Source organism: Pteronotus mesoamericanus, unplaced genomic scaffold (genome assembly GCF_021234165.1).
Source record: "Pteronotus mesoamericanus isolate MK-2021 breed Mesoamerican mustached bat unplaced genomic scaffold, CSHL_Meso_final contig_94, whole genome shotgun sequence".
Lineage (NCBI taxonomy): Eukaryota > Metazoa > Chordata > Mammalia > Chiroptera > Mormoopidae > Pteronotus > Pteronotus mesoamericanus.
This window is the reverse complement of record NW_026555285.1, coordinates 4,135,225-4,159,800: the sequence shown is the minus strand read 5'-3', so window position 1 is coordinate 4,159,800 and position 24,576 is coordinate 4,135,225. Positions and strand designations below refer to the sequence as shown.

At 35.3% G+C, this 24,576-nt stretch overlaps 1 protein-coding gene across 4 annotated transcripts in view; it reads left to right on the top strand.

Annotated features, from left to right (window-relative positions):
* The window catches only part of RB1 (RB transcriptional corepressor 1), a 305,988-nt gene that overhangs the window by 133,712 nt on the left and 147,700 nt on the right, over positions 1 to 24,576 (top strand). For all 4 annotated transcript variants that reach the window (XM_054586341.1, XM_054586344.1, XM_054586343.1 and 1 more), the window contains exons 13-17: positions 2,979 to 3,095; positions 4,530 to 4,586; positions 4,668 to 4,699; positions 4,785 to 4,861; positions 5,890 to 6,086. In XM_054586341.1, coding sequence (XP_054442316.1) covers positions 2,979 to 3,095; positions 4,530 to 4,586; positions 4,668 to 4,699; positions 4,785 to 4,861; positions 5,890 to 6,086 — 480 coding nt within the window. The remainder of the gene's footprint in view (positions 1 to 2,978; positions 3,096 to 4,529; positions 4,587 to 4,667; positions 4,700 to 4,784; positions 4,862 to 5,889; positions 6,087 to 24,576) is intronic.

Genomic DNA, 24,576 nt, shown 5'->3' with positions numbered 1-24,576 from the left:
TGATAGAATTCACTAGTGAAGTCATCTAGTCCTGGACTCTTACTTTTGGGGAGGTTTCTTCTGAAGGTTGTTTCAGTTTCCTCACTGTTGATTGGTCTTTTGAGATTTTCACTTCTTCACAATGTAGTCAGGGAAGGTTATATATTTCTAGGAACTTATCCATTTCTTCTAGGTTACTGAATTTGATGGCATATAGTCTTTCATAATATTCTTGTGTGATCCTTTGTATGTCTGTAATGTTGATGGTAATGTTTAACTGCCTATTTAGATCTTCTACTCATTTTTAATTAGATTAGGGTTTTTTATGGGTTTTTTTTACCTTTAAAGTGTACGAGTTTTTTTACATATTTTGGATATTTAATCCTAATGAGGTATATGATTTGCATTTATTTTGCCTTATTAAGAAGATTGCCCGTTTCATTTTGGTGATGGTTTCCTTTGTTGTACAGAAGACTTTGAGTTTGAAGTACTACTTGTTTATTTTTGCTTTTGTTTTCTTTACTTTTGGTGTCAGATTAAAAATTTCTCCAACACCAGTGTCAAAGACCACCCCTTTTTCTCAAGGGCTTTTATGGTTTCAAGTCTTCATTGAAGATTTTAATCCATTTTGAGTTAATTTTTGAGGATGATGTAAGATAGTTGTCAAGTTTTATTCATTTGTAGATAGCTGTCCAGTTTTGTTAGCAGTACCTGTTTAAGAAACTGTACTTTTCCTGTTCTTAATTCTTGGCTTCTTGTCACAAATTAATTGATGATGTATGTGTGGATTTATTTATGGGGTCTCTATTCTGTTCCATTGATTTGTGTTTCTGTTTTTCTGGCAATCTTACACTATTTTGATTATTTTATCTTTGTAATGTAGTTTGAAATCAGGAATTGTGATGGCTCCAGCTTTGTTGTTGTTTTGTTTTGTTTTGTTTTTCAAGATTGCTTTGGCTATTTGGGTTCTTTTAGGGTTCCATGCAAATTTTAAGATTGTTAATTTTATTCATTTGTGCCTTCCTCAGTTTCTTTAATCAGTGTCTTGTAGTCTGCACTGTATAGGACTTTCGTCTCCTGAGTTAAATTCATTACTAGGTATGTAATCTTTGTGGTGAAATTGTAAATGGAATTATTTTCTCAATTTCTCCTTATCATAGTTTGTTATTAGTGTATAGAAGCACAAATGACTTTCGTATATTGATATTGTATCCTGCAGTTTTACTGAATTTTATTATAACAGGTTTTTGATGGAGTCTTTAGGGGAGATGACACAAGGGGGGACCCAAATAACTTAGAATTTATTTATTAAAAATTGTGTATTTATTCTTACATTTAAACTTCAGTCACCTTCAAAGTACTCTCCATTTGATGAAATACACCTATGAAGATGTTTTTGTCCACTGCTCAAAACAGTTTTTGAACTTGTAGATTTTGATGCTTTTTAGTGTTTCTGCTTTTTGTTTTACCTCTTCCACATTTCCCTTTGAGGATTTTTTTCCTTCAGGGAAACACAAAAACAAAAAACAGTCCTTCAGGGTGAGATTGTGTGAATAGGGAAGGTGGGCATGGGGTCATGCTGTTTTTTGGTCAAAAACTGCTGAATAGTCAGAGTGGTGTGGGCAGGTACACTCATAAATCACTCATGATTAAATGGGGAAATGCTTTGAGTCTTCAGAAGAATTTGCCAAAGCCAAATGCAGCCTCCCACAACAATGCCAGCTGGTACACTGATATAGATGAGTTCCTAGAACACTCACCTAGCAAGGGTAGTCTATACTATAAGGGGCTGCCCTCCGGAAGATAATGCTGAGGGTTTTCTTGGTCCTCCCTCATATAGTATAATTTCATCTGCAAATAGTAACAACTTTTCTTTTTCCTCTCCAATTTAGATGCTTTTTATTTGTTTTTATTGCCTAATTCCTCTGGCTAGTACCTCTAATACTGTGTTGGCAGGAGTGGTCATTCTTGTCTTGTTTTTGATTTTAGAAAAATCTTTCAGCTTTCACCATTGAGTATGATGTTGGCTGTGGTCGGTCATGTATGACCTTTATTATGTTGATATACATTCCCTCTGTGCATGCTCTATTGAGAGTTATTATTATAAATGGATATTGAATTTTGTCAAATGCTTTTTCTGCATCTGATGAAATGGTCATATGATTTTTATCCTTTATTGTGTTAATGTGGTGTATCACATTGACTGATTTGTGGATGTTGAAGTATCCTTTCATCTCTGGAATAAATCCCTCTTGATTATGGTATATAAGCTTTTAATGTATTACTGAATTTGGTTTGATATTTTGTTGAGGATTTTTACATTAGTGTTCATCAGGGATATTGGTCTGTAATTATTGTTATTATTTTTATTTTGTGGTATCTTTATCTGGTTTTGGTGTTAGGGTAATGTTGACCTCATAAATTGGATTGGGAAGAGTTCCTTCCTTTTCCATTTTTTGGAAGAGTTTGAGGACTAATATTTAATTCTTTGAATGTTTGATAGAATTTACCATTGAAGTTGCCTGGTCTTGGACTTTTGTTTGTTGGAACATTTTTATTACTAATTTAATTTCTTTACTAGTAATAGATCTATTCAAGTTTTTTATTCATGATTCAGTCTTAGAAGGTTTTTTTTTTATGTATTCATTTCTTCTAGGTTGTTAGATTTGTTGGCATATCAGTTTATAGTAATCTCTTATGATCCTTTGGCTTCCTGTGGTATCAATTATAATGTCCATGGGAATTTTTTTTTTTTTTTTGATGAATAGGAGAGCTAACAAATCTATTCTTCCCTAACCTATTTGCAGAAAAGTTTTATAATAGAGCTTTTATTTGTACTCTAGTTTTTTTGCTCACTAACATTTGAAAATGGAATTCTTTATGTTTTAATTTTTAGTAGTTTTTTAAATCTAGTTATTATGGAAGTGTTTTCACAGTATAGACAATATGTTAATTTTGATTAAAAACTATTCTCAACATTTCTGTTTTCCTTATTAAAGAACTGTACGGTGAATCCAATGGAAAGTATCCTGAAAAGAGTGAAGGACATTGGATACAGCTTTAAAGAGAAATTTGCTAAAGCTGTGGGACAGGGATGTATAGAAATTGGGTCACAGGTAACTTTAATTTTGATTACTGCTGTTATATTTCAAATGCAACATCTGTCCAAACTATATAAATACTATTATGGTATTTATCCAATAATATAAAATATTGGCAGATACTATGTCTTGATTGCCCATGTATGTTGTTACTTATGGAAAACTTTATGAGAAAATGCCCATCACTCCTATAAAATCCAAATGCAAACATGCAGAAAATCTTAGAAAAATTGTAGAAATTTTTTAAAAATCAAGGAAAAGAAAAAATTATAATCTTTGATGCTACTAAATATTTTTACATATGCTTTGACTTCTGCATTTAAGAATATGTATGCATATACTTGTACTAATGGGGTTATATGTTATACATGTCAATTATCCATAATTTTAATATCACTATTATTATTTCAGAAAATTTAAAACTAATAGAGTATGGGCACTGGGTCAGAATGGTAAACATCTGGTTTTACCATTTTGATCAGTCATTTAACTCCTCTGGAAATCAGGTTTTTATATTTGCTGTTCTTTGTTGTGTGGCATTAATGAGGTAATACATAAACATATGTTTCAAAACTCTATTTTCCTATACATATTTATTTCAGTCTAGTGAGTTTATATTTCAATGCCATGAGTGTTTTGAACAATTATATTTAATTTTTAATTGAATTTATTGGGAATAAAATTATATAGGTTTCATGGGTATAATTTTATAATACAACATCTATATATCGTATTGTGTGTTTACCACCTAACTCAAGCCTCCTTCTATCACCAGTTATCCCCCCTTTCCTACCTGTAAAGTTGTTTTTGTTTGTACACTAAATTTATGCTCATAATTTGAAATGAAGGAGTGTAGTTTGTGTTTGTATGTGTACTGCATGTGTGTTTTTATAAAATTTGGTTATTTTTTTGAAGTAATGGGAATGAGTTATTAGGTTAAAACTTTTTGCTGATAAGAGTGAAATCTGATTTTTTGCTTTTGACAATTTTATGGTCAGAGTCCATTCTGTGAATCCTAGATAGCTTTCTTGAAAATACATATTCAAGGTTACAAAATGTATTACATTAGTATATAAAAATAGTACCAGGTGCATAACAAATTTATCTATCTACCTACCTATTATATATTTATTTATATTTATATTTATATTTATATATCTATTATATCTATCTCTCATATGTGTATATAAAATATAGATATCTGTTGAATAAATTTAGACTGAAGTTCAATGAATGAAAACAAAGACCTTCCTCTTGACAATTTATTGGGAATGTCAGCTATCATTTTATACTTAAGTCTTGAGTTTTAAACAAGCTAGGGGTTATGATTTCTTGGTAACTGTATTCCTAAGAAGGTTCAGAAATGTGTTTCAAGAGAAAATTTTTTAAAAATTAATAATTGTGATTTTCTAAAATAGTTGGATCTAATTATTATTTTTTTATTTGTAGCGGTACAAACTTGGAGTTCGATTGTATTATCGAGTAATGGAATCCATGCTTAAATCAGTAAGTTAAAAAGAAAATAATTTAAAAAGATTAATGCTGACATAAAAAAGGTTTCAGTTAAATATTTTTTATGTGTTTTAGGAAGAAGAAAGATTATCCATTCAAAATTTTAGGTAAATTTTTTAGTTTTAGTAAAAGAATTTTTTCTTTTTATAGAATTAAATGTTTCAAAATCACTTTTTCTTTTTATTCCTTTAGCAAACTCCTGAATGACAACGTCTTTCATATGTCTTTGTTGGCATGTGCTCTTGAAGTTGTAATGGCTACATATAGCAGTAAGTTAAATTTTAGTAAATAAATGTTTTAGTTTAATTTAAAGTTAAAAGCATCTAAGGTATGTTGAGTTTTGGGGGGAGGGAGTGTCATTAAGGTGAAGCAATGCATATTTTAAGTTAGTATATGCTGAAGAATTTAACTGATTACCATAAACTATTGATATTTACCTGGCCTATGTTCTGAATTATTTCAGGTCATCTTGGGGATAGTATTTCACTAGGCTCCTATTTTGGGCTACACTGAATCCAGGAAATGTACCTATTGAAATTCCTTCAAGTACTTTTAAGATTGTAAAAGGCCAAAGGAGTACTAAGGAGCACTATCTACTGATATGGAAGCACTGTTATAGATAGATTCTATGATCATGTGACCAAAGGGTGGAACTAGACCCTACCAGATAAACAGAAAGAGGCTAGTGATAGTGCTTTTTTAAATATAATTTTAAATGTATTATTTTGCAAATAGTATTGTAAATGTAAAAAAACCCTTTTATTTGCAAAAAACACAAGATTTATCTAAGGATACAAATACACAATAAAAGAGAAACTTAAATTAGTAAACAAACATGAAAAATTGTAGGCCCTCATTAATTACCAAGAAATGCACATTTGAAAAAGGTAACATTTTCTAAGCAATTAAGTTAACAAAATCTTAAAGACTCTTTCCCTCCCCCCACCAAGGATTAATGAAACAGTTAAAATAAGTAATATTAATACATTGCTGGGTTAGATATTAAACCTGTCCCTGATATAAGTTTGGGGAATTCAAACCTTTGAAAATTTGATATAATCTATGAGCCCTCAATCTAGGAAAATCATATGAGCACATACACTCAAAATTTTGAAAACTATTTTTTGGGAGTCTTGGGCTCCAAAATAAAAAAAAAAAAAAATCTGTTCTAAATAAAAACATATGTTTAGTCTTTTATTGTTTTAATTTTATGTTTGAAAAACCCTTCCAACCTAAAAATATGTAGTTCAAGGCTTAATATTTCATACCTAAGTTCCATTTTTTCTTTCATTTTTAGGAAGTACATCTCAGAATCTTGATACTGGAACAGATTTGTCCTTCCCATGGATTCTGGATGTACTTAACTTAAAAGCTTTCGATTTTTACAAAGTGATTGAAAGTTTTATCAAAGCAGAAGCCAACTTGACCAGAGAAATGATAAAACATTTAGAACAATGTGAACATCGAATCATGGAATCCCTTGCATGGCTCTCAGTAAGTAACTAGCTACAATAAGTAAAGATATTTATGTGCATATGACATATCTGCTAGTGAGAGATATTAGTTAAAATTTACCTCAAGAGCAAATATACAATTTAATGAATAATGCGATTTTAGCGTATAGTCCAAGAATCAAATAGAATATTAGTGTAGAATGGAGTTTTCTTTTCTTTGAGCTTCCTTGACCATCTCATACAGTGATTTATTTAGGAAAAGCTATTTTTAAAGTGTGGAATTTTTTTTAAAAAGCTGAATTAGTATGGTGGTAATTTATTTAAAACAGAGGTATCATGTTTGAAAATTTAAACATCTGCTCTTAAATTCCAACAAAATGATAAAAAAAATTTAAATCACATATTTAAATGATTTAAAAATACATTTTTTAAAATTCAATTTTGTTGAGTTTCCCCTATTGTTAAAAGTAGTCCAAAAATCTACACTATTGTTTAATAATAGTTATTGCCTATAGAATTATTGATAAGGCAGAATCATATTGTCTAGTTATTCTATTTATAGCATATAAATTATTGATAAGGTTTTGTTTTAGTAAAGGGCACAGTTTTTATGTATTAATAGTAAAAAAATTTGAAGTTCTTCTCTTATGCTCTTTAGATATACATAGTTGAGTAAAACTTTGTGAATCGTCAGATTTGTAGATTAATATAGAATTGGTTTCTTTTGAAACTGTGTTCCATTCTAGTATTTATCTTTTCACTGATACCAGTATATAGAAATGGCAATGAAAAAATTAAGACTTTAATTACATTGGAATCTTAATCTGTATATCTAACTTTAGTTTTTGGATTTTTAAAAAACTTAATGGCTAAGAGATAGCTTATTTCTTAGTGTTTTCTTGATTGCCATACAGACAGTGGATAGAAAAGGAAAGCAAGTTGTAAAAAAGATGTTACATTACTATTCATTGAATTTAGTAACTCCTTTATAGAACTTTTACTTCATAACAAAAGGAGCAGTTAGGAGAAAATCTGGAGAGATTAAAAGTAGCAAAAATAAATACATAAATAAATAAATAAAATAGAGTACTTTTCAGGGGCTAATGTGCCCTCTCCTTGTAGAAATTGAAAATAAGACATTTACTGTTTCATCTGAAAATGACTCTCTCATTTCTTTTAAAGAATTACTTTTATTTCCCTCAGTATACATCTGCTATATGACCTGCATTTGGATAGACATTGTGAGGATACAAAAAAGACATGGACTTTGAAAATTTTGGAGGAAATAGTAGATATTTACTGTTTAAAAATTGCTTGTACTCAAACCTATTAAATCAGTACATTTTACAGTGTTCTGGGGATTCTAAACAATATTCCTTTACTTTTGAGACTGGAGAAAAAGCTACATGCTCAAAGTCCGGAAAAGGTAGATTTTATTAATAACAGAATGATGTAGAAGTCATAAACCTCTGAATTTAAAGTCTTAAGTGTTATCTTTTGGGTTGGTGAAATTGTAGACTTTTTTACTGTTATATTTTTAATGTTTGAATTTTAAAAATCAACAATTATTGTTTAATCATAAAAAGAATAAAGTGGTAGTAGGTAACTATGAAGATAAGTCATGTCACACAAATAGTACTGCGAATTTTTCCTGTGAGAATAATTGACATTTTAGAGAAGAGATATACTATAGGTATATTTGAGCTTTCACAGATTTTAATTTTTTTAACTGAAGTACAGCGTATATACTGAAAAGTATATAGCACAAATTTTAGTTCTATGAATTTTTCACAAATCGAACACTATGTTACCAATGCCCACCAGATCTAGAATCAGAACAAATTTTCCTAGTCTTTTGATTCTGTATCACAAGGAATTTCTCATTAAACTGTAAATTGCTAAAAAACATATTTAGAGTGTTGTACATAAGGAAATGTTAACTGAGGTACTACTTACCATCCCAAATAATCTTATGGAAGAAGATTTTTGTAACTTTTATTATTTCATATTTTATTTATTTTTAATTTCTCATTTTTCAATTACAGTTGACATTTAATGTTCTCTTAGTTTCAGATGTATAGCTATTTATGTAACTTAGGAAGCTATCCTCTTGACAAACCTAGTACCTATATGACACTGTATTTAGTTACTACAGTATTCTTGACTATATTCCCTATGCTGCACTTTACATGCCTGTGTCTATTTTGTAACTGTCAATTTGTACTTCTTAATCATTTCACCTTTTTTACCCAGTCCCCTAAGCTCCTTTCATCTGGCAACCATCAGTTTGTCTTCTATATCTATGAGTCTGTTTCTATTTTGTTTGTTTGTTTATTTTGTTCTTCAGATTACACATCTAAATTAAATCATATGATATTTTTCCTTCTCTGTCTGACTTAATTTCATTTAGTGAATGCCCACTAGGTCTATCCATGTTGTTGCAAATAGTAACATTTCATTCTTTTATATGACTGAATAGTGTTTTATTGTATATATGTATAAGATCTTCTTTCTCCATTTGTCTTTTGATTGGAGCATTTATTCCATTTTTTAAAAAATTATATTTTATTGATTATGATATTACAATTTTCCTGGTTTTTGACCCTTCGCTCCTCCTCCACCCAGCACCTCCCACTCCTTCAGGAAATCCCAACACCATTGTTCATGTCCATGGGTCATAAATGCTAGTTCTTTGGATACTCCATTTCCTATACTGTACTTTACATTCCCATGGCTATTCTGTAACTATATACTCATATTTATTACTCCCTTCAACTGTTCATCTATACCCCCACATTTCCCTCCCATCTGGAAATCATCAAAATGATCTCTGTATCCACGATTCTGTCTCTCTTCTTCTTGTTTGCTCAGATTGTTTTTGAGATTAAATTGTTGATAGATTTGTATATTTCGTCATTAGATTGTTCACAGTTGTGATCTTCTTTTTCTTAAGTAAGTCCCTTTATCATTTCATATAATAATGGTTTTGCGATGAGGAACTCCTTTAGTGTTTTCTTATCTGGGAAGTTCTTTATCTGCCCTTTGATCCTAAATGATAGCTTGGCTGGCTAGGGCCATCTTGACTGTAGGTCCCTGCCTTTCATGACTTTGAATTTTTGCTGCCACTCCCTTCAAGTTTGAGAAAGTTTCTTTTGAGAAATCATCTGACAGTCTAATGGGAACTCCCCCGTAGGTAACCACTTTATCTTGCTGCTTTTAAGATTCTCTCTTTATGTTTAAACTTTGGCATTTTTATTATGGTGTGTCTTAGAGTGGGCCTCTTTGTACCTGCCTAGTTTGGGACTCTGTGCTTCCTGGACTTGCATGTCTATTTCCTTCACCAAATTATGGAATTTTTCTTTCATTATTTTTTCAAATAGACTTCTAATTTCTTGTTCTTTCTCTTTTCCTTCTGGCACCCCTACAATGCAATGTTGGACCTCTTGAAGTTGTCCCAGAGGCTGCTTATACTGTCCTCATTTTCTTGGATTCTTTTTTCTTCCTGTTGTTCTGATTGCATGTTTTTTGCTTCATTATATTCCAATTCATTGATTTGATTCTCCGTTTCAGCGACTCTACTGTTGTTTCCCTGTAAGTTGGTTTTTATTTCAATTGAGGTAGCCTTCATTTCTGACTGGATCTTTTTTATGCTGTTGAGGTCCTCCCTAAATTCCTTGAGCATCCTCATAATCAGTGTTTGTTTGTTTTTTTTCAATTTTTTTTGTAAATACGTTTGTCTTCATTTTCCCACCACCACTTTCCCCTGTCCCAACCATCCCCACCTCCCACCCTCAATCTGTCCCCACTTTGGCTTTGTTCATGGGTCCTTTATACACGTTCCTTGATGTGATCCTTCCCCTTCTTTTCCCTGTTACTCTCATCCCACCTTCCCTCTCCTTACTGTTGATTTGGTTTTTATTTCAATGTTGTTCATTATATTTTCCGTGCTTGTTTGTTTTTTTGACTAGGTTCCACTTACGTGAGATCATATGGCACTTGTCTTTCACCCCCTGGCTTATTTCACTTAGCATAGTACTCTCCAGTTCCATTCATGCTGTTGTGAAGGGTAGTAACTCTGTCTTTCTTTCTGCTGCATAGTATTCCATTGTGTAAATGTACCATAGTTTTTTGGTCCACTCATTTACTGATGTGCTCTTAGTTTGCTTCCAGCCCGTGGCTATTGTGAATTGTGCTGCTATGAACATTGGGGTGCATAGATTCTTTTGAATTGGTGCTGTTGTTTGTTGATTTGTTTATGATGGCCATTCTGACCAGTGTGAAGTGGTATTTCATTGTGGTTTTAATTTGCATGTCTGATGGCTCGTGATACTGAGCATCCTTTCATATGTCTCTGGACCCTGTGTATGTCCTCCTTGGAGAAATGTCTGTTCAGGTCCTTTGCCTATTTTTTAGTTGGATTGTTTGTCTTCCTGGAGTGGAGTCATATGAGTTCTTTATATATTTTGGAAATCAAACCCTTGTCCAAAGTATCATTGGCAAATATATTTCCCCATACAGTTGGCTTCCTTTTCATTTTGCTGATATTTTCTTTCTTTTTTTTTAAGCATTTCTTTCTTTCTTTCTTTTTTTTTTAAATACATTTGTCTCTGCCTACCCCCCACCACTTTCCCTTGCCCCCTTCCTCCTTTCCTTCCTCAGCTCTTCCCCTTTGGTTTTGTCCATGAGTCCTTGCTATATGTTCCTTGACTTACCCCTTCCCTTCCCTTTCCCTGCCCCCCCTCCCTCCTTCCCTCTTGTCTCTGTTGATATTTTCTTTAGCCTTGCAGAAGCTTCTTATTTTAATGAAGTCCTATTTGTTTATTCTTTCCTTTATGTCCCTTGCTCTAGAGAACATAATGGTGAAAATACTGCTGCATTGAATAGCTGAGAGTTAACCTGCATATGTTCTCCTCTAGGACTTTTATGATATTGTGACTTATATTTAAGTCTTTTATCCATCTTGAGTTTATATTTGGGTATGGTGTAAGTAGGTGGTCGAATTTCAACTTTTTGCATGTAACTGTCCAACTCTCTCAACACCATGTATTAAAGAGGCTATTTATATTCCATTTTATGCTTCTGTCCACTTTGTCGAATATTAATTGACCATGCAGATATGGGTTTATTTCTGGGCTCTCTATTCTGTTCCATTGATCTATGTGTCTGTTCTTATGCTAGTACCAGACTGTTTGGATTACAGTGGCCTTGTAATATACTTTGATGTCAGGTATTGTGATCCCTTGTACTTTGTTTTTCTTTACCCAAATTTCTGAGGCTATTCGGGGTCAGTTGTGGTTCTATATACATTTTTGAAATATTTGTTCTATATGCATTTTTGAAATGTTTGTTCTATATCTATGTAAAATACATCATTGGTATTTTAATAGGAATTGCGCTGAATCTGTAAATTGCTTTGGGTAGTATGGACATTTTGATGATATTAATTCTTCCAATCCATGAACATGGTATATGCTTCCATTTATTTGTGTCTTCCTTAATTCCTTTCTTCAGTATTGTATAGTTTTCTGTGTAGAAGTCTTTTACCTCCTTGGTTAAGTTTATTCCCTGTGCTTTATTTTACTTGTTGCTATAGCAAATATATTTTTTCCCTCATTTCTGATTTTGATATATCATTGTTGGTGTACAAAAATTCCTTTGATTTCTGAATATTGATTTTGTACCCCACTGTTTTTCTGAATTGACTTATGAGGTCATATAGTCTTCTGGTGGAGTCTGTGGAGTTTTCTATGTACACTACCATGTCATCTGCAAACAATGACAGTTTTACTTCCTCCTTTCCAATATGGATACCTTTTATTTCTTTTTCTTGTCTGATCACTGTGGCTAGGACTTCCAGTGTTATGTTGAATAGACATGGTGAAAGAGGACATCCTTGTCTTGTTCCTGATCTTTGTGAGAAAGCTATTAGTTTTTGCCCATTGAGTATTATGTTGACTATAGATATTGCATATTTGGCATTTATTATGTTGAGATATGCCCCTTTATTCCCACTTTACTGAGTGTTTTTATCATAAATGGGTGCTGTACCTAATCAAATGCTTTTTCTGCATCTATTGAGATGATCATGTGATTTTTGTCTTTCCTTTTGTTTATATAATGTATTCCATTTATTGATTTACAAATATTGAACCATCCTTGCATCCTGGGGATGAATCCCCTTGATCATGGTGGATGATCTTTTTAATGTATTGCTGGATGCAGTTTGCCAATATTTTGTTGAGGATTTTAGCATCTATCTTCATCAGCAATATAGGCCTGTAGTTTTCTTTCTTGGTTGTGCTTTTATCTGGTTTTGGGATTAGGATGATGCTGGTCTCGTGAAGAGTTTAGGAGTGTTCCCCTTTTCTTGGTTTTTTTGGAATAGTTTGAGAAATACAAGGGGTTAGCTTTTCCCTAAATGTTTTTAAAAATTCTCCTGTGAAACCGTCCAGTCCAGGGCTTTTGTGTGCTGGGAGTTTTTTGATTACTGCTTTAATTTCACCAGCTGTTATCAGTCTGTTCAGGATCTCTGCTGCTTCTTCATTCAGTGTTGGAAGGTTATATTTTTCTAGAAATTTGTTCACTTCACTCAGGTTTTCAGATATCTTGGCATATAATTAATTGTTCATAGTAATTATTTACAATCCTTTGTATTTCTGTGGTAAAAGTTGTTATTTCTCCTCTTTCTTTCCTGATACGATTTTTTGGGTCCTCTCCCTGTTTTTCTTGCTGTGTTAGCGTAAGGCTTGTGGATGTTGTTTATCTTTTCAAAGAACCAGCTCCTGGATTTGTTGATCATTTGTTGATCATTGTTCTTTTAGCCTCTATTTCATTCAGTTGTGCTCTGATCTTGATTATTTCCTTCCTTCTTCTTGCTCTGGGCATAGTTTGTTTTGTTGTTTCTCCAGCTTTTGAAATTGTAGGATTAGGTCATTTATTTGTAATGTTTCTCTCTTTTTTGAGTAGGCCTGTATTGCTATGAACTTCCCTCTCAGGACTGCCTTTGCTGTGTCCCATAGGTTTTGGTCTGTTGTGTGTTCATTTTCATCTGTTTCCAGAAACTTTTTGATTTCTTCTTTGCTGTCATTATTGACCCATTCATTGTTTAATAGTATGCTATTCAGTGTCCATGAGTTTGAATGTTTTTGAGTTGTTTCCTTGAGAGTGGTTTCCAGTTTCAATGCCTTTTTGTCCAAGAAATGCTTGTTATGATTTCAATGTTCTTGAATTTTTTGAGGCATGTTTTGTGTCCTATCCTGTGGTCTATCTTTTAAAGTGTTCCGTGTGCATTTGAAAGGAATGTGTATTTAGTTTCTTTGGGATGAAAAGTTCTATATATGTCGTTTAAGTCAATTTGGTAATGTGTCGTTCAGTTCTACTATATTCTTGCTGATGTTTTGTTTGGAATCTATCCATTGTTGTCAATGGGGTGTTAAAATCCCCTACTCTTAGTGTATTGCTTTCTATCTCTTTCTTGAAAACCTCCAAGGTTTTCCTTATATATTTGGGTACTCCTGTGTTGGGTGCATGTAGGTTTGCAATGTTTATGTCTTCTTGATAAATTCTTCCTTTGAGTATTATGAAGTGTCATGCTGGGTCTCTTTTATATGGCCTTTTTTTTAAATTATTATTATTATTATTTTTTTGGTATATGTATTGCTTCCTCAGCTTTATTTTTCCTGTACATTTGCTTGGAATATTTTTTTTTTTCTATCCCTTTACTTTCAGTCTGTGTATGTCTTTTGTTCTGAGGTGGGTCTCTTGTAGGCAGCATATGTGTGGGTCATCTTTTCTTACCCGTTCAATTACCTGGTATCTTTTGATTGAAGCATTTACTCCATTTATATTTAAAGTCATTATTGATACGTACTTACTCATTTTTTCCCTTTGTACCTGTGTTCCTTTCTTTCTCACTCTTTTTCTTCATCTTCTTAAGTCAGTCCCTTATCTTACAGTGCTGGGTTGGTTAAAGTGTATTTTTTTAGCCTTCTTTTGCCTTGGAAATGCTTTATTTCACCTTCCATTTTAATTGAGAGCCTTCCTGGGTAGAGCAGTCTTGGTTGCAGGCCTTTGCTTTTCATTTCTTGGGATATTTCTTGCCATTCCCTTCTGCCTATAGTGTTTCTCTTGAGAAGTCAGCTTCTAGCCGTACTGGGGCTCGCTTGTATGTTACTACCTGTTTCTCCCTTGCTGCCTTTAGGATTCTCTGTTTGTCTTTGATATTTGCCATTTTAATGATGATGTATTTTTGAGTGGGCCTCATTAGGTTCCTCTTGAATGGGACCCTCTGTGCTTCCTGGACTTGTGTGACTTTTTCTCTCCTCCAATTAGGGAAGTTTTACATGATTACTTTTTCAAACATTCTCTATCCATTGCTCCTCTTCTTCTCCTTCTGGTATCCTTATTATACATATATTATTACATTTCACGTTGTCCTGTATTTCCCTAAATGCCTCTTCATTCTTTTTGAGTCTCTGCTTTTTCTTGCTCTTTCAGGAGCTTTTTTATACCCTTCCCTGAAACTCACTAGTTCCGTCCTCTGCTTCATCTAGCCTGTTTTTGATTTCTTCAACTGTGTTCTTAAATTCAGAAATTATATTCTTCATTTCCTCTTGGCTCTTATTGGTAGTTTTATGTCCTTTTTCATGCTGATATCACTTTCAGTGAGTTCCTCATATTTTCCCTGTAGTTTTTGATAATTCTCTTGGAGCTCACTGAGCTCAGTGAGCTTCCTTAGAACCATTGTTTTGAACTCAATATCTGATCGTTTACTTACCTCTATTTCATTTATTTCTTTTTCTGGGTATTCCTCCTTTCACTTTGATTGCAGGGTGTTTCTTTGTCTTCCCAGTATTTGTGAGATCTTTTTTGCATCTCCTTCTTAAATTGATCTGTCTTGACTTCCTGACTTTGTGGTGTGAACTTCTATGGCAGAAGACCACTGTTTTTCCTTTCTGGATCTGCCTTTTACGATATGAGGTGTTGATCCCGTCTGACCTTAGGCGGATTTTTTGAGACTTCCAGCAATCTACTGCCTGTGGCTGTCTCCTTCAGCTGTTAATCTAGTCACTGTGCACTCAGCTGTCAGGCTGAGGCACCACAGGGTGGGGCAGAGTCCCTCCTGTGGGCAGGGTTATTGTGTCCTTTCACGCTGCTGCTGCTCAGGGGGAGTGGTATGCCTCAGCAAGATGACTGCTGCTATATGGGAGAGGATTTAGCACCAGGATCCTGCATGCTGATCTCTCATGTCTCTCCCCAAAGCCTCTGTTTCCAGTCTTTCCTCAGGTGTCCCTAGACCACTCTTCGCCCCCTTTAGTCAGCGATCTACTATCTCTGACTGCCACTCTGTGTTCAGCAGTCAGGCTTAAGTACTACCAGGCCAGGTCAGAGTTCCTTCTGTTGGCAGGGTTCTTGTGTCCTCTCACGCTACTGCTGTTCTGGGGAATGGTCTGCTTGAGCAAGATGGCTGCTGTCATGGATGGGAGGAGTCAGCATTGTGATCCTGTTGACTACTCCCTCAGTTATCTCTGTGAAGCCTCCTTCTCCAGTCTCTCCTCAGGCTGCTCCAGCCCATGTTGCCCCTGCTATCACTGGAGCCCTGGATAAGGGGCTGTAAATAAAGATTTATACATTGGTCCTTTAAACAGCTCTTCGCGTCTCCAGCCGCCTGTCTCTGGCAGAGTTCAACCCTGCTGCTTTTTGCAGCTGGCTGTTATCTGTGTACTTGTTTGGCTCTGGTGTTGTAAGCTAGATTTCCCCACCTATGGTTCAGACCCCACTCTTTTCAGGGGGATCCAATTGGCCATTTAAATATCCCTCTGTTGCTGCTGCCTGTGGGCTCCCAGCTTGCCATCTCAAGTCTGTACCACACTCCTTACCAGTTAGGTTGTGCTAAAACTGATTCCTCTGTCTGTCCAAGGTCTTAAGGTTCCTTTCTTGCTATTGTTCAGGTGTTTGTTCCAGGTGATTTCTCTGCAGTTTAATTTTAATTCCAGATTGGTCCTGGGAGGAGGTCAGTATGACTTCCATTCACTCCTCTGCAGTTTTTATGTCCCCTAGTGTTTTGAACTCTGCATATGATAGTTTGCTTATCTTCATTTCATTTAGCTCTTTTTCTGGAGTTTTAATGTGTTCTTTCATTTGGACCATGTTTCTTTGTCTCTTTATTTTTGGAGCCTCCCTGTGTTTGTTTCTAAGTATTATGTAAAGGTACTTTGATTCTCGGTCTTGGTGTGGCCTAATGTATTAAGTGTCCTGTAGGGTCCAGTGGTATAGACTCCCCCATCACCAAACCTGTCTACTGGAGGTGTGGCCTTCGTGTGGACTGTCTATACCCTTCTCTTGTGGTTTGGTCTTTGTTGTTGTTGGTCGATCAGTGGGAAGGATCATACCAGTCCAGTCAGCTGCAAGGATTGGCTGTGAATACATAACCACCAACCTCTGTCCTCCGTGGAGAATCAGCCGTGCAGGATCAGGGTGGTTGTGCTCCAACATGATCTGTACCTGGCCACTTGGTGCACTGGCCCTGGGTTTCCCAGGTGATGCAGGCCAAGCTCAGCCCCTACCTGCGTTCTGCCCAAGGCCACCATGCTTGAGCTATAAAGCAATCTGAGATGGATGCTAATTGTGCTGGGCTTAGAGTTTCCCAGAAGAAGCCAATCTGTGAATCTAAGCTGGCTAATGCTAGTACCAGTGCCTGGAACTCACTGAGGCCAACTCTTGCTTTTTTGATAGGATTTAGGAAGTTTTGAACCATGAGCCAAGACCAGTCATTCATGTGGAAAAGCACCTTGGGTGGGCCTGTAAGTTGGGTGGGGCAGAGTATGTTGTGATGTCCAAGGCAGGTCAAACTGTGTTAGCCAGGTTAATGGACTCTCAGATATGGCATCAGCTTGTGGGCTCCGTTGGAGGAGGGTTTAGAAAAAGGACAGTGACCTCTGCTTGCCTTGATTGCAAACACTTCATTTTCTCTCTGTGTACCGCTAGTGCCTTTCAAACTGCTATCCTGGTGCTGGAGCTCAGAGGGAGTGAGTGTGAGTAGGTGAGTCTGCATGTGGGTTCTTTAAGAAGAACTGCTTGGGGATCCAGAGGTTTTTTCCACTGACTCAATCCCTCCTGGATTTTGTAGCCAGAAGTTGTGTGGACTTATCTTCTGGCACTAGAACCCATGGCTTAGGGGCCTGATGTGGGGCTGGGACTCCTTGTTCCTGAGACACCCCTCCTGAATTTTTATCTACGACACGTGAGTGAGGTACCAGCCACCCCTCCTTCTAGGTAATCTGGACTGATGTGGTTTCTCCAATTCCATAGTTGTCAGACTTCCAGTCAGCTCGATTTCTGATATTTCTGAGTGATGGTTGCTCTATATTTAGTTGTAATTTTGATGTGGTTGTGCAAAGAGGCAAGACATGTCTGCCTCTGCTAACATCTTGACTGAAAGTGCAATCCATTTACACTTAAAGTATTTATTGATAGTATATAGTTATTGTCATTTTGTTAGTTGTTTTTTGATTAGTTTTGTAGTTCTTCTCTGTTCCTTTCTTATTCTCTTGTTCTCTTTTGTTGCCTTGGATGGCTTTCTGTCATGTTGTGTTTGGGTTCTTTTCTCTTTATCTCTTTTCCTATCTCTCATAGATTTTGGTTTTGTATTTACCAGGTGCTTTAAAAAGTCTATTTTAAGTTGATGGTTGCTTAAGTTCAAACACATGTTGAAATCACTAACATTTTTACTCACCCCCTTCATGTTTATGTTTTTGAAATTACTTTTTACTTCTTTTTTCTGTGTGTCTCTATATATCCCTTAATTTCCTATTATCATTATACATAATCTTCCTAATTTTGCCTTTTAATCTTTGTACTAGCTTTCTTCTTGGTTGCTACACTGCTTTTATTATGTGTTTGCCTTTGTCAGTGAGAATTGTTTTGTGTGTGTGACAATTTCTTACCCATATTTTTGATCATTTCTTTTTCTTCTTCAAGAAGTCCCTTTAACAATTCTGGTAACACAGGTTTGGCGGTGACAAATTCCTGCAGCTTTTTCTTGTCTGGGAAGCTCTTTATCCTATGATTCTATGTTATTGCTAGGGAAAGTAATCTTGGTTGTAGGTCAGTGTTTTTAATCACTTTGAATATTTCTTGCCAGTGTCTTCTGGCATGGAAAGTTTTAGTTGGGAAATTAGCCGACAGTGCTAAGGAAGCTTTCTTGTAGGTAAGTAAGTTTTTCTCTTGCTACTTTTAAGATTTTCTCTTTGTCTTGGAATTTTAATTGTTATTTGTCTTGATTTGGGCTTCTTTGGGTTCATCTTGTGTGGGATTCTTTGTGCTTAATGGACTTGTATGTTTATTTCCTACACCAGGTTAGGGAAGTTTTCAATTTTTATTTTTTCAAATAAGTTTTCAATCACTTGCTCTCTATTCTCCTTCTGGTTCCCCTATAATATGAATGTTGTCCCAGATGTTGTCCCAGAGCTCCCTTTTACCAGGGTCCCCAACCCATGGGCTGCAGACTGGTACTGGTCCGTGGCCTCTGCACAGCAGGAGGTGAGCAGCAGATGAGAAAGGGAATCGTCTCTATTTGTCCTTTCGGAAAAATTGTCTTCCACTAAACCAGTCCTTGGTGTCAAAACAGTTGGGGGCCACTGCCTTATACTATCCTCATTTTTAGAAATTCTTTTTTCTTACTACTGTTTTGATTGGGTGTTTTCTGCTACCTTGTCTTCTAAATCACTGATTCAATTTGCTTCATCTAATCTGATGTTGATTCCATCTAATGTATTTTTTTAATTTCCGTTATTGTATTCATTTCTGATTTTTTTTTAATGATTTCTATGTCCCTTTTTATGTTTCCTATTTTGTTGTGTAATATCATCTATTTGTTTCCTAAGTTCACTGAGCAGCCTTATAAGCCGTGTTTTCAACTCTGCATTTGATAGAGTTTGGGGTTTTTGTTTTTTTGGAGTTTTTCCTGCTTTTTCATTTGGGCCGTATTTCTTTGTCTCTTCATTTTGGCTGCCTCTCTGTGTTTGTTTCTATTTATTAGGTAGACTGCTACATCTCCCAGTCTTAGCAGAGTGGCCTTATGTAGGAGATGTCCTGTGGGACCTACTGGCACAATTTCCCTGTTCTGCATTATGGGCCCAGGTCTGCTGCTTGTGTGGATTAGCCTCTGAGAGATGTTTGGGGGAGGGGGGCACATGAATTGGATGTGGTAGGGTCTCAGAGAAATCAATAGGGTAGGGTGAAAATGGTGTTAGCCAGTTGGAGACTCAGATTTGCTGTCCAGCAGGCTATGTGAAGGGAGGGCTTCAATAAAGGAACAATGGCACCTGACAGCACTTTAATTTTGGAGAAACTCCACTCCTTGACCTGAATCCAGACAATTCAGTTTCTCCCTGCATGTTCCTGGTGTTTTTTGAGCTACTATCCCTTCTCTGGAGCTTATGGCAAGTGTTCATGAGTGAGTGAGTCTGTGCTCAAGCCCTTTCAGAGGATTTCTGGGTCTGCAGCAGCCCTTTGTCTCACTAGACTGAGTTCCTGCTGATTTTCACAGTCAGCAGTTGTGGGAACTCCTCTTTCCAGCTCTGGTGCTCTGGGCTGGGGTTGCTGGTGTGGGGCTGGGATACCCCACTCCTCAATGTGGACCCCCACAGCTGGGATATCCCTCCTGATTCTTAACTGCCATATGTGGGTATATCCTTGGTTAAAGGAATTCTGTTCAGCTAGCCTTCAGGTGGTTCTCTAGGGTGGTTTTTCTATAATTTAGTTGCAATTTTGATGTTTTAATATGCTGATTTTTTTACCCTGCTAGGGAGATTATTACCTTCAGGTAGCTTAGACTGCCTCCAACTAGACTCTTAACCTGGGGTTGATTGAAGAGAATTCTAAAGGTCACCTCCATGTGATTTCTTTATAGCCTTAGTTACAGGAGTTCTATTCAGCTAGTCTTTGGGTGTTTCTCAATAGTGGTTTTTCTATAATTTAGTTGAATTTTAATGTCACATCTTTGTATTCTTAATGATTACATGGGGAAATGGTTCAACATCTTTGCTTTGACAGTCTTGAAAAATAATAAACCCAGAACAAAGTTTAAGAAGGAATAAACACACCTCTTTCTTTTTGTCTCAGAGCGATTAACAGGCAATATATGAATATAAAATGCTAAACAATTATTGAAAAATCTAGTGAAATCTTGTTCTCTGGAAATTTGGAGTATTAGAGGTGATTTAGAATAAGTTATACCCCAGTTTCAGACTAAATGATTTCCAGATGTTTAGTCTTCTTAAATCTGTTTAGCAGTTTATTATGCCAGCAGATGATGATGAGGTGAGATATGGATAACTTACATTCAGTAATTTTAATATTTATCAGATTTTAAAATACAGTCTTTATAAACCCTCAAACCAGGTACTTGATTCTCTTAATTGTCTCTCTTTCCTGGGCTATTGTGGACCCTTCCAGTTGATCTCCCCATGTCTCTAGGCACCTTAAGACTTTCTCTCACTGTAGCCAAAGAAATCTTTTTAAATGCAGATCTCATCATGCTAATTTCTCCCATGAAAACCTTCTGCATCTGGTAATGGGAGAGGAGAATCCTACCATATGACTCCCTGCAAAAAAGACCGCTATAAAACCTGTGCATAATACAAGAAGCTACTGCCTGAAATCATTGAACAGGAAGGGTAGACGGACTCTACTTAAGAAGAGGAGGGGAGGAAGCTTTCACCTAGAGCTAAGCGGAGTATGCAAAAAATTATAGTAAGTTGGGATGGGAAGTGCCATGGGAAAATGAAGGCTTTCTGACCAGGGAAACTAGGAAACTGAGGCTGGGGAAACCTTGGCCACTGAAGAGTGGAAAAATCCTGCAAAAGAAAGAGAGCCAAAGAAAGGCTGCTCATATTCTGTCTTCCCACATCTCTGACAAAACCTGAAACTTTTTGGGTGTAATAAACTCAAAAACAAAAGATCAGAACTGAGACAGGAGCTCCTGCCCAGTAAATATAGTTCAAGTTCAATTAAAGTAATTGCTTGCTTAAAAACAAAACAATAAAACAATGCTCATTTGAGAAAAATAACAGAATGAATCCAGAATATTTACATTTGTGATGTCTAGGACACAATTCTAAAATTATCCAGCATACAGAGTGTCAAAGGCATCAAGTGCATGTTTTTTGGAGATCTTTAACTCAACTGTTTATGCCTCAAAGGCTCTTTTTCAGTTTTGTCTCTGTTTTTCTTACATCAGCAGTTCAGAGTGTGGTCTGCGATTTCCTGGTATAGTCCCTGAAATCATTTTAGGGAAACCTGAAAAGTAAAAACTATTTTCATGTCACTGCTAAGATGTTATTTATTTTTCACTCTATTGACATTTACACTGATGATGTAAGTAAAACTTGGAACCTTTGCAGGCATCAAAGCAGTAGCCTCAGACTGGTAGCAGTCATTTTATTCTTTATAACCCAGACTCTCAATTGAGAAACAAAACAAGATCTTCATTGATAAAACAATAAGAACTACTAATTAAAACTCCTTTCTGGAGTGCTTTTTGTTGAAAACAGCTCCCAATAAATGTTGCCAATGATAAATTTTGAGTTTTCAAGTCAAAATTAGAATTTTATTAAGCTTGTGTCCACTGTAAGCCTGACAGCTTCCCAGTACTTAAAAAACTTTTCTGATGAAATCAATATTGTTAATAAATGTGATTTTTCATATTATATGAAGAGATTCATTAACATTTGTAGGATTTCCATAATTCAGTGAATCAATATTTCCAAATGATCAGTGCATTGTGTTATAAAATCATGCATGGGTAAGAAATTTATTTAGCCCTGGCTGGGTGCTCAGTCAGTTAAGGCACATATAAGTAGCAACCAATAAATGCATAAGTAAGTGGAACAACAAATCAGTGTTTCTCTTTCTCTCTCTCTCTACCCACTCCTGCTCTCCCTCCCTTTCTTTCTTCCTCTTCCTTCTTTATTTCTAAAATCAATGACAAAATTTTTTAAAAATTTATTTAAATTCAAGATATGTCTCAGAATATGAAAACTTTCTCTATTTCTGTTCCTTGATATTATTTCCAATTATGCATTGATAACCTTTAAGAAATTACAATTTGTCAAGTTTTGGGATAGTTTCTGAAATGTCTATTAAAATACTCCTCCTTTTTCCAACTGTATATTGTGTGAGTCCAGATTTCCTTACATTTCAACCAAATAATATATTGCAACAAAGTAAATGTACAAGCAGATTAGAATTCAGGTCTCTTCTATTAAGCCAGATATTAAAGAGATTTATTTGTAAGATTGTAAATCAGTGCCACTGTTCCCACACATATTTTATTTTTAAAAATACGGTTATTTTCATAAAATGTTATTTATATTAATACAATTGTGTTTTAAAATAAATTACATTCTTAAAAGTTTTCTTTTTTAATTAAAATTAATTTTAATTAAGGTTAATTACTAATACAGTAAATACAGATACAGTCTATATGACTAAAAACTTTTCCATCCTCAATTTTTTTTACAATGTAAAAGGATTATTAGTTCAAAATGTTTTAGAATATCTGCCTTATATTCTCCTCTCAACTCAGACTTGTATGTTTACTATCACAAACATTGTTTGGAGTCATTGTTCACTGAGTTGGTCCCACTTGAAATGCTTTCCTTTGCCTTTTTGTTTACCTGGTTTTCAGATCTACTTCCACTTTGTCCTTCATAACCACCTTAGTGTATAATCATCCTTCTCTCCTTACAGTCTTAAGTGTTTATTTATCCTACTTGCTGGTCATTTATAAACTTTATATGTTATATGTGTGTCCCATGTTAAATGAATTGATTTTTGTAAAGCACTTAGAACAGTATCTTGGCTTTGTATTGTAAGATGTGGCAATTAATTACCAGAGTGGGAGTGAAGGAGGAAGGACACAGAGAAGTTAACTGATGATAGAATCTAGTTAGTGTCATTTGTAAAAAAAATACCTCAAATTGAATCAGATTTTCATGGGAAGATGAATTTTATTTGATTATGTTGAATTTGAAATATAGGTCATTCAAATAGAGGAATGAAGTATAGTTGCATGTGTGTGTTTGGAGCTTAGCAAAGAAATGTAGGCTAAGATTAACCGCCTGAGAGCTGCCAGCACATATATAATAACAAAAATTGTCATCCTTTATTGACAGTTTATCTTGTATTAGACATTGTGATGTGCACTTCTTATAATATCATTTAATTTTCATAATCCTTTTAGTAGTAGTATTTTAGATGAGGAAATTTATTCTTCAAGAAGCTTCATAACTTGCCTTAGACCACACAAGCTGAATGGCAGTGCTGTGGTTTGAACCCAGACCTCTCTGGCTCCAAAGCCATTATTAATCCTTATGTGTTATCAAGTAACCAAAGTTTGGAGAATTGATAAGATCACCTAAGGGTAGTATGCACAGGGAAGACCACTAAAGATAGAGTCCTGAGGAGCTCCAACATTTAAGGGATAAATAGTAAAGAGAAGTCTCCAAAAGAGATTGAACTAGAAAACATCCAGAGAGATAGGAGGAAAATCAGAAGTGGTGTCATAAAAAAAGAGATCATTACAAGGTCTGAGTGAGCAATTGCTGTTTCAGTTACTGTAGGAGCAGCCATTAAGAACTGAAAAATGTTCATTAGTTTTAGCAACAAGGAAGCCATTCGTAATGGTAGCAGGGACTGTAAAAAGTTGTGGGGGCAGAAGTGATTGCAGTGGTATTTGGGTAAGAGATAAATAAGAAAGGAAGACAGTGATTATAGACAGCATTAATAAGAGTCTTGTCTATGAAAGGAAGTAAAGGTATAGCTGGAGGTGTGCGAGATGGAGGAAATATTGTATTGTTTTTTAAGATGGGAAAAACAGGATTAAATGTTGATTGAAAAGAGCCATTAGGAGTGTTCTCTCTTTCTGGATGACACATTAGTGACTAAAATAATAATTTCATTTTGCTCCTGATTTTATGGGTCAGGAAATTGGGAAAAGCTGGACTGGGTAGTTCATTCCTGACACTATAAGTGTCAGTAGGAGTTTGGGGCAGGATCCACTTACAAGGTGCTTCTTAACCTATAAGTCTGGCACCTTCTTACTTCTCCTTGGTATGTGTTCACCTGTCCCTCCATCTCATTTGCCCTCCCATGTGAGAAGCTTGATATCTCATAGCATTTTGGTTTTGGGGTAATCAGGCTTCTTACATAGCACTTGACTTCCAAAAGGCTTCTGTGGACCAAAATGACCATATTTTGGTGGTCAAAGCAGTCACAGGGCCTATCCAGAATCAGGGTGTTCCCTTAAATAGATACCATCTCTTTGAGGAGAGGCAAGGTTGGATGGGAAATATTGCATGGCAAAATGGAAAGAATGGAAACAGTTACAAGCAAGATTGTATATGGGTGCCCTGGCAGGAAATTGAGGAAGTGTCCGTTTAGTGACTTTAAAAAAATGAAATAGAGCTGAGGTAGTTTGCTGAGGGTGGGTACATGGGTGGGGTAAGGAGTGCAAAATGGTATAGTCA